This window comes from Sinohyriopsis cumingii, chromosome 18 (assembly GCF_028554795.1).
Source record: "Sinohyriopsis cumingii isolate HCF-2022 chromosome 18, ASM2855479v2, whole genome shotgun sequence".
Taxonomy (NCBI): Eukaryota; Metazoa; Mollusca; class Bivalvia; order Unionida; family Unionidae; genus Sinohyriopsis; species Sinohyriopsis cumingii.
Genome location: NC_142978.1, coordinates 101,891,448 through 101,902,662, shown reverse-complemented (window position 1 = coordinate 101,902,662; position 11,215 = coordinate 101,891,448). Strand labels below are relative to the sequence as shown.

The 11,215-nt window shown below is 34.8% G+C and overlaps 1 protein-coding gene across 3 annotated transcripts in view; it reads right to left on the bottom strand.

Moving 5' to 3' along the window:
• Positions 1-1,220: 1,220 nt before the first annotated feature.
• The window catches only part of LOC149777609 (uncharacterized), a 29,667-nt gene continuing 19,672 nt past the window's right edge, over positions 1,221-11,215 (bottom strand). The window contains exons 3-6 of one of the 3 annotated variants that reach the window (XM_089942262.1): positions 9,005-9,070; positions 6,335-6,439; positions 4,073-4,206; positions 1,221-1,963 (exon numbers count right to left, since the gene is read on the bottom strand). In XM_089942262.1, coding sequence (XP_089798388.1) covers positions 1,864-1,963; positions 4,073-4,206; positions 6,335-6,439; positions 9,005-9,070 — 405 coding nt within the window. In that variant the 3' untranslated portion in view covers positions 1,221-1,863. Of the gene's footprint in view, positions 1,964-4,072; positions 4,207-6,334; positions 6,440-9,004; positions 9,071-11,215 lie in introns of those variants that run through there. The other 2 variants (XM_089942261.1, XM_089942263.1) reach the window with 2 other exon arrangements.

Below are 11,215 nucleotides of genomic sequence, written 5' to 3'. Positions count from 1 at the left end.
ATTTCCATTCATTCATACATATAGATATTATTATCAAAGTACAGGTATCTGCTACCTTACTATATATATTCACATATAAGCCAAATAATTTAGGAAAAAATAAAGGCCTGTGAATTTCATGTTAATGTGATAAATGAATTATTTTTAATTAGTTTATTTAGTCAAGACTAAAAAAAATGAAATTATTTGGTTAAAACAAATAAATTAGGATCTGCAAATGGCTAAAATGAATGTAATGATGCTGACAGGACTTTATCAGCGGGGGAGGTTGGGTTAGTTTACTCTCCATCTCCCTTGTCACACAAAAAATATAAGGGGGAAGAAGAATATAGGAATGGAGAAGGAATATTTACCTAACCTTTCACTATCCATCTCTCTTTCTAACTGCTCCACTCTGTTAGAGCCCTTGTCGAATCAATATCTTAGAAGCTCTCGCCTCTAGCTGTAAAATCATTAACCTGTTGATTCTTTCTGAGCTTAATCTCCATCTTATCCGTGTATGAATACTGTTCTGTGCTGATAGCTATTTTCGAAGACTGCTGTCTGAAGGGGTATATACATAACTCTAGTCTGAATATACCTTCCTGTTTGTTTGTACCCCTCTACTGATTTAGAAAATATAAAAGCACAAATGAGCTAAAAGATGCATAGAATTTAGTTAGTAGATTAACTTATCATTTCAAACCTGATTATGACCAGGGAGCTATAACACCGTTGTCATCTGCGAGTTTCAAACCAAACAAAAATTTTCAAAGATGACCCTGCTCGCCGGTCATTTCCAGTTCCTGGACAAGTCTATTTTCAGCAAAGGGGTAGATGTATGACTGCACATGTATGTACATGGTAAAAACCATGTCATTTGCTTATGATATCTGCAATGTCAAATCAAGAAAAGGAAAAGAATAAACCATAAATTTGCCTTTCAAGTGGATTTAACAAGCCGTGTAATTTCTAAGTACATGTGTGCAAAGGGCTATAACTCTAAACTCTCAACCTTATGGTAATTTATGAAATTAACCAGCAGTTACAGAATAGGATGAACTACATCACTCTGTTGTCTGAGGGACTTGTTTATAGTGTATGCGATTTTTCTGATTTCCTGGTAGCCTGGTAATCATGCCTTTGACCATTTGGCATCCAAGTTGATAGTATTCTATCTTACCAGAAGTGCAAGCCATCCACGCTGTTTTTTAACTTAAGATGGTGGATACCGGTAGTAACCATTTTCAATTTACTCATCATAGTGATCAGTAACTTGACTTATAGCCTTACCCAAGCCATCCACAAAATTGCTGATAGTGGACAAATCAAATTATTATGCATAAATGAAACTGACAACAGTTGGATGAACAGAACATTGAGTTTGTGTCCACACAGGAAGATCTATAAGGGGAAATAATCACAAACCATTTTTTTTTTTATAAGTATATCTTTTTGATAGATACATATATATATGCATTTCAGAATAAAAATCAACTGCATTAATTCTATAGATATTTTAAGACAGATGTATAGAAGAATATATGCACACTCATTGACAAGTAGTGGTCATTTCTAGATTCATGGAGCATATGAAAATTATTATCATTGCTAAAATAATATTTAGAAAGCTGTAGGAGATCAACCTCCAATCAGGTTATCATAGATTTTAAAAATCCCAATCTTCAATCACCATTCCTTTCATTTTCTTCTTGGGAGAAGGGGCAGATGATTCCATATTCTACAGTCCCTTGTTCTCTGAAGTTGTTATCTTTTGTCTTCTTAATCTGTGTAGAATTTTCACTGATTCCCCATTCACCACGAGTGCACTCTGCTGACAGGGGTAAGAGGCCCATATTCTGATGAGTTTCCTATCATCCAATGCTATAACTTTGCATGCTTTGCATGACTAGCGCCATCATGTGGGAAATCCTCTACATTTCTTTCCTTTTGCTTCCTCTTCTTCTGCCTATTCCTCTTCTTCCTGCAATCAAACAAATCAATTTATTGAATACCACTATTTTATGAACTTCATAAAATATTTCTGAATATCTTTTCTTCTTTAAATACATTAACCAATCATAATACCATCTAGGAAATCCAAACCTCCCACAAAAACACGTTTGACCTTAAAGAGCAACAAGTTATTTGTCAACCAAAGTAGTGTTTGGGAAGAGTGATCTCCTTTAATTATCTCAGTTACTTCTGGAGCATAAGGCATGCTCTCTATATGGATGTAACTGTGGGGAGGCTGGGAGGGTGTATGTACATCATGATTGGGTAAGTATTCACAAAAAAACATTTTACTAGAAAAAAGTTAGTTGCTTCTTTAAATACGATACTCAATAATAATACCTTAGGAGAATAGGTAAGAGGTGGAGTGAGCGTAAGAAGCCAACGATCAAAGCATTACTGGAAAACATTTGTCTTGAACCCAAGGTCAAAATGGGCACAACACAAAATGAACACTCTCAGTTTCTTAAGGATCCATGCCAAATATAAAGAAAAAATCCATGAAAGAGTTTCGGAAATATAAGCATAACTTTAACTAAAACTGAACACAACTTGTGACTGTGACCTTCATCCCAAATTTCAAACAACTGAGTAAGCCATTCATAGAATGAATGTTCTTAGCATCATAGTAATTCAACGCATAATGAAAAGTGTCCATCAAGGAGTTAAGGAAATACAGCCAAATCTATCTGAATGGTCTCCTCTGCTCAGCTTTCACCTGTTCATAAGCCTAATTTCCCCTGGCAAATTTCCAAAAGAAATGTTCTGTATGAAACAGTAACCTCTCTTCCAGGATTTGCAGCCATGCGATTCAGTATGTATTTTAAGTGACTATTCAGTATACATAAACTATATTTTACCTTCATGAGTAAGGCATTGTTTAAAAAAAGAATATGAGGATCATGTGTACAAAATTCCTTGTACTCAAGTGATGTTGCGAACAAAACTCAAATATGTTGATAAGTCAAATTCAAAAGCAAGTAAGTTTTTATCATTAGGGTAGAGGATAGAAGCAACTAATTTGTTGGATGATGGGAAAAGTAGTCCTGATATTGCAGCAGAAATGGAAGTCACCAAATGTGACAGTATGATGTGTATAGTTTGACGTTTGAATATATTCACTTGTAAATTAAGCAATCTCTGATGAAGTGGTACAAGTTGCATCCCTTTTCATCAGGTCATACAGTCAGAGCTTCGGTTCATAGGCAAACAAGAAATAGCCATGTACGGTTTATTTTGATTTCCTATTCATCATGTAAGCCAACTATATTTTTATCTTGGCTAGTTCAGCAACTTGTTTATCCAGATATTTTTAAAGCATGACAAACTTCCCAAGTGAAACTGGTACAAGCTGGCTGCCCAAAGTGACATGTGCACAAAACAAAAACTCCAGATTACTTCAAATCAGTAACAATTTTATTTATAGGATAAATTAAAGTGAGCAAGACATAGTAATTTTGTGTAGAATATAAATTTGGATAAGAATAACATATATGATATTTTATAATTCTATTAAATAGTGCACAGAATACAATCTTGATAAAACAATAATAATAATAATAATAATAATATTTTTTGGTGTATGTAATTCTGACGGGAACCAAGTACAGAGGTCACCAGTATGTAATAGGCCAGTTGAGTTTTCCTGTGGGTGACCATTATCGACAGATTTAAATCTATAACCAAACTGAATATCTTTCTCCAAAACACTACCATAAATTTTCTATGACTGTGACATGGTCATAGGGACAAATAAATATGTCACAAACACTCCAAAGTATACAAAAGATGTATCAAGTGGATAAAAATATTAGTAAATGAGATGACCTTGATCAAAACATCTTCTACAATTGAAACCATAACCCCAAGATAAACTGACATGCTAGCTGTCATTTAAGAAACTATCTCAGCTTCATAATGATTTATGCCTAGCATGAAGAGAATTTAGAAATATATGCAATAAAAACATTTAACCAAATCCGTAACTGTTGATTATAACGATGCACAACGCATTACTATGTCTCACTTCTCACAACAGTGGGTTGAACAAATGAGGAAATCATCAAATGAAAGGATGTACCCTTGGTCTGTCTCTAGTGGTTCTGGAATGACTACTCCGTGTACTTTCTGCAATTGCTGATGTATTCTATTAAGATCTCTCCCAAATGCTTTCTTGAGACTCTCAAGTCTGGATATCATTTCGACTGTGATTACCTGCAACATGCAATTTTGTCAATATATACTGTGCTTCTGAATTTGAAAACATGCTCAACTTTGCGATGTTGCTTCTTGACAAACATTTTCATACCTTTTAAGTTAACATGCAAAAAGGTATAAACCTAGAAAAAACTTCAGAACAAGTGTTTAAAAAAGCCAGAAAGAGATTGGGGGTGGGGGTGTTTTACAGCATAGCAACACAACTTGGTTATTTAGTGCCAAGGTCATCGAGGTAAGGTGCATCGCCCAAGGACACGTGGCAGCTGACTCAGGCTAGGTGGATTCATACAAACCCCTTTTTGGTCACCAGTCCAGCACACTAACCACTAAGTCTCTGCAGCAAGAATATGAGGATAAATGAACAAGTGGCCCATAGAGGCCTCAGATGTCTCATATGGCTGACATCTGCCTAACAGTAAAAATGCAAGAAGACAGTTTCAAGATTTTTCTACCTTTAGCATCTTCATCCATACACTGATGGCACACCAGCATCATCTCTCCAACATTAAAGGCCTTAATGACAGAATGCTTTCTGCCAAAAACGAAAATATATTTGTTTTTGGTAATGGTGACCATATTTAATGATAGGACAGACATCATTGCATCAATTGTAAATGCCTTCAAGCAAGGATGCTTTCTATTAAATTTGGTCACATTTTGTTGCAAAGGCCTTCAAGCAAGGATGCTTGCTATTAAATTTGGTCACATTTTGTTGTAAAGACCTTCAAGCAAGGATGCTTTCTATTAAATCTGGTCACATTTTATTGTAAAGGCCTTCAAGCAAGGATGCTTTCTATTAAATTTGATCACATTTTGTTGAAAAGGCCTTCAAGTAAGGATGCTTTCTATTAAATTTGGTCACATTTTGTTGTAAAGGCCTTCGAGCAAGGATACTTTCTATTAAATTTGGTCACATTTTGTTGTAAAGGCCTTCAAGCAAGGATGCTTTCTATTACATTTGGACACATTTTGTTGTAAAGGCCTTCAAGCAAGGATGCTTTCTGTTAAATTTGGTCACATTTTGTTGTAAAGGCCTTTAAGCAAGGATGCTTTCTATTAAATTTGGTCACATTTTGTTGTAAAGGACTTCAAGCAAGGATGCTTTCTATTACATTTGGACACATTTTGTTCAGCAGTATGAAAAAGCATTTAAGGTTTATCTATTTTTTGCTACTGCAGTTTTATCTGATGGTGGATCGCGATCATTTGCACTTAAAAATTTGCTTATTGTATAACTTCTTCAAATTCTGTGACTTTTTCTAATTAAAAAAAGCTCTTTGGATGATTTCATACTTTTAGCAATGATGGCGATCTTAAATGATGAATTAGCTGTATTTCATCATTCAAAATTCTGTCAAACTTGATGAAATTCTGCTATGCAATTTTGGAGTTGTTCTATAAAGATTTATCAAGTTTTAGTAACAACATCCATATTTAATCACAGATTGGCATGATCAAAAATATTTTCAAGGACTATATGCCTGGATGCTTTCTGCAAAATGTGGTCAAATTCTGTTCTGCAGCTTGAGAAGACATTTCAATTTTTTTCTATTTTATTGTAATTGAACATTATCATTTGTACGGAAGCAAGAAGCTTTCATACAATGATGTTTTCTATCAAATTTGAAAACAATTCTGTTTTGGTGCCTTTTCATAAGTCATGTTAAAAGTTTTCAATTTTAGTGAACATATTTGATGCAAACCATGATCACTAATATACAAGTGATCCCTGCCCCTTTCTCAAGCCCCCCACCACTTTATTTAGCCAGATACTTTTAACATTGACCTTTTTGTAAAAACTTTACAACTTGATGCCAGGATCCAATGTCCCATTTGCTCCAAAACTGCATTTTTAAAAAATGTTTTTCATTATATTTTGTAAAGGCAACCATACTCTATATCAGATCAGTACTATTTGCACAAATTTGAAATGTCTTAATGCCCAACTGCTGCCATGTTTGGTTGTAGTTGATTTGATGGTTTTGGAAAAGGAGCTTAAAACGGCAGTTGTTGATGGATGGACAATGAATGGTTGATGACAAGATGTATGCAAGCCATATCATAAGTTCACTTACCCTCAGTACAGGGTGAACTAAAAACTAATGGATATGATGACAAGACCAACCTTTTGTGCATCCTCGATAGATACGCCGGCAACTCTTACAACTATCAGCAGCAGGTCGTGAGTGTACTTTTGCCTCAGGTCTTCCACTTTCAAGTCTCTAAACATCTGAATAATATAGACCAGAAACTTTCATAACAATGACATCTACTGATTTAATGATCATTGAGAAATCAATAATTGTGACCAACTTTTGTGATGATTATGAACAGTATATATATATATATAGATATATATATAGATATATATATATATATATATATATATATATATATATATATATATATATATATATATATATGGTGCAACAAATCAATGTGGTCATCAGTTTAATGCAAAAACTTAACACAGGTCCACATATTATGAAATGTAGATTACAATGACTTTTTGGTACAAGGCTTTTGTACTAATGGAAATGCATAAAATCACTTAGTTTGATGATTTTACAATGAACAAAGCTTGTGAAATGAATATCCAAACCCAAAATATAACTGAAGTTAGTGTCAAGTATAGGTCATAGCGACCTATTCTTTTATGATAGCATAATATTCATTCAGATACATACCGTCAGCAAGTCTGGCTAAACATAAAACTTGACCAAGCATGTAAAACATGTCACTGGAATGGCATTTAGCTAACTTAGCCCTTTCCCTGGATGGAAATCCACACCAGGGAAGAAAAAATCTTTGAAATTCAGCAATGATGTATATTTGTCAATGCTTTTATATGTGCCAATGCTGACAAAACTGCAGGGGTCATAAAATTGCCCCCCATTACTTTGCAAGCTAAACTCTGAATGCATGAATCAAATGATCTTTACTATATCAACTAACCCAGAAACAGATCTGCATTAAAGTTCCACTTGCAATTTCTGCATTCAATGCATCATCTTGCCATTTTTCATTATAGTCAAAGCGAATGCATTCAGATTTTGTGCTTATAATTCTGTTCTTTTTCATTTCTCTTGTTTGGAATGAAATGGAATTAAACTTGCTAGGTTAGCTGTTTTTGACAAATATGGCATAGATTTCTATAGCTTTCAAGTGCAAAAGCCCCCAGTGAATGATAAATTGCAATAAGTATAACAATAAAGTCGAATGGTATTTGTTAGCAGATTTTAATGCTTATGATTTCATTTCATTAAAATCAAGGTTGTACAGATAACAACCACAAATAATTATGTCATCTCATCAAATGATGATGTCATCACATCAAATGATGATGTCATCTCATCAATGGTAGCTGTAATTCCATGCCAGCCTCAACAAGAATATCACAGTTTCTAATGGGTGGAAAAATGTCAGCAAAAAGATTCTGATCTTTGATAATCTTGCTTTCAACCATGGGATTTTATTGGCAGCTTACAATTAACTAGCCTTCATATTCACTCATGAAATGCTTTCTTCATTTGTTCCATTTTGTTTGTTAATCATCATGCTGTATTTGCACTTGCTTCAAAATGGAGCATTGTTTTGCTTCATTCAGAATTTAATTTTGTTCCATTTACAATCATTATGCTTTCGTTTCACTAGTAAAATGACCAGTTTCAGTTTCTGCATCTAGGCAGGAATGGAAAAATCAAACCCTTCAAAGTTAAGATTGTGTCTTAGCATTTCAACAAGCCCTGGCTCTCACAATTTTTCTTCACCTGGAATTTCTTCATCATACCGATACACAAGGAAATGGCTTCAATGTTCAAGAACTAACTCGGGGTTCATAAACTTTTGGTGTGACAAAATTCAAGGACTTTTCAAGGACTTTATGCAAATTTTTCAAGGACCCAGTGCATTTTACGTATATTTATCAATGGCCATTTAAAGGATTAGTGGAAATGTTGTAATTTCATGACAAGGGGCCTTCTAATATTTGTGCAATAGGCTTGAGACTATAATAGAAAATAAACAATACCCTAAATTTTAGGAGAATAACAACACTTTATTTCGAAGAAAAACAAATGAATTCACCTCTTTATATGAAGAACATTTACAGGTTGCCACGTCTCATTTTTTTAATCTGCTGTCATGGGATACCTCAAAAAAAGTGTACAGGTACATTTACACGTAGATGTAAGTACATTGTGTAGAAAGCAGTCTTTCTGTTAACAGGCATATGGCCATAATTTATGCCCAAAGCTTGGTTGCGATGCTAATTAAGTCAATAATAGACTTCTAGCAGACTTCAGAATTTTAGATCATATGCCGAACATCAAAAGCTTGCATGTATAATGAAAACAAATTGTAACCATTTCTGTGTATATTTTTCATTATCTTTTGTTTCGAGAGTTTGAACAGCTGATTCACCATGATTTAAATTTCAAAGATGTACCACTGCCACAGAAAATAAATCGATGAAGAAGAATGATCATTGGAAAAGATTTTGCACTTTTTAATGCTCTCTATAATCAGGTCCACAAGCAATTATAAATATCTGATTGGTCATGTGTTGTCAACCACCCAATAGCTAATGGTATCAAAAGAAACCTGTACGATCGTTTGTCAATTAATTTTATATTTTTCAAGTACTTTTCAAGGTAAAACTGATTTTCAAGTACTTTCAAGGATGAAATGAAATTCAAGTACTTTTGAAGGTACCATTGTAAGTGTCTATAAATCAAAATAAATAGATAACTAAATAAATAAATAAGTAAATAAATACTTATGTCTGCGAATATACCTTGTGGACAGCAACCTTCAGTTTTTCCAAGAATATGTTCCACTCTTCACGTAACATGCTGACTACCTAGCAATCAGAAAGGGAAATATATTTATTGTAGTTTTTGGATGTAAAATATTTTTCAACATTTTCAATAAAACCATACAAAAATCTCTCATTCAGTGTCTTAACACAAACCAACCTTCCATGGCCAAGTAACTACACATCTACCATATTTAGCTTTTCCTTAAGTCACATGGTAAAGTAACCACACTTTATGCCAACATTATAAAAATAAAACATGGAATTACTTCATCAATTTTCCCTAGCATAATGAAAAACATGACCTTTCATGTTTTAATCTTATACCATCAGCTACTAAGCATGCAGATTGGCATAAATAAAACTCCGAGGTTTGTCGTTAAATGAAGACAGGATGAAGATAGATAATAAATTTCCAGAGAGTTAAAGCAGAAGTGTAAGTTAGTTGCAGTTGGGAAGGTTGATTTTATTTATTAAGAACAGAACCAGTAATCCAGTGCCAAAACACTTGTAGAAAACTAAATTACATTCCCAAACTTGTATATTTATAATAATATACTGACAGTGGCCCCGTTTAGGGCCCACCAAGGGATATAACTCATTAAATGAAGTGGATAACTTTTTCCTATGGAGTATAAACTGTGGGGAGAATATAAATGTCCTCCCAATATGTCAGCACGTGGTGCAAATGCACCATCTGCAAATACAGTTGAATGTAAAACCACGTTAAGGGGAGGGAACTGCCGAGGAAGCTGATAAACAGGACAAACAACACGGTTAAAGTTTATATTACCATGACTGATATCCCCCCCTCCAAAAGGGGGTACATCAAAATACTGTGATTATGATGAAGCTAACACATGCTAAAGAGGGAGAAAAGAAAGACAACTATTTTCCTAGAACCCCAATTTAATGGTATGTTGGAATAAATTTTTGCAACTGGATAATCAAGTCCCCCCCCCCAAGTTGTGGTACCTTCTCTTTATAGGTGATGAGGAGGAATTTTCTTGGTTGAATCACTGCCATCTCACCACACTCATTTAACACTTCCATTCAGCATTTCCTTTTATTTAAATGCATTCAAAATAACTAAAATCAAAATTCTTCTTTTCAGTAGTATTCAAATGTAGTACTAATTTGTCTTATTAAAAGTGTGCTTTTGTGAAACAGCAGGTATAAAAAGTAAGAAGTGCATGCAAGGAACTACAAATAATATAAATTATATTAATAGTAACAATCTGACTTATTGAAAAGTCTGAAAGATAAACTTGTAGCAGAGGTCACCTGGGTACAAAGGCCAGTTTGGCCTTTTTCCCAAGACTGTCCACTACTGAGTGTGTGTGATTTGGATTTTCAATGTAGCTTTAACAATTCTTCTATCATATCGATATGATGTCTGCAGTGTGGCAGTTTATAGTGATGTCTAGCATTGAGGCATCGTGCCATAGACATGTAGCATGATGTCCCACCCAGTCACATTATCCTGAGACCAGGCCGACCAGTCCAAACACTGACCTCTTAATGCTTAGTGCGAAGCGAGGCAGCTGTTAGTACCATTTTGTCTTTGGTATGCATCGGTCGGGAATTGAACCCAAGTCCTCCCGCAACTGAGGCGGACACCCTAACCACTAGAGCGGTCCTGCCATTATTGACAGATGTACGCTATGCAACTTATGTATTACCTAATATGGACTACAGCTGCACAAAATAGGGTTCATGCACACAGTAATAAATCTTGAAAAGTATTATTAAATGCTAAATGAATTACAGCTAGAATTGTACTAGATGCTAAATGAATTACAGCTAGAACTGCACTAGATGCTAAATATGTGTGTGATTTGGATTTTTAACATAGCTTTTAACAATTGTCCAGTCATATTGCTACAATGTCTGCAGTGTGGCAGTTTATAGTGATATCTAGCACTGGGGCATCATGCCGCAGACATGTAGTATGATGTCCCACCCAGTCACATTATCCCGACACCGGGCCAACCAGTCCTAACACTAACCTCTTAATGCTGAGCACCAAGCGAGGCATCTGTTAGTACCATTTTTGTAAGTCTTTGGTATGACTTGGCCGAGGATCGAACCCACGACCTCCTGCATCCGAGACGGACGCTCTAACCATTAGGCCACCGGAGCGGATGGGGGGGGGGGATTTTACTGGGTAGTAAATGAAATTGACAGAAG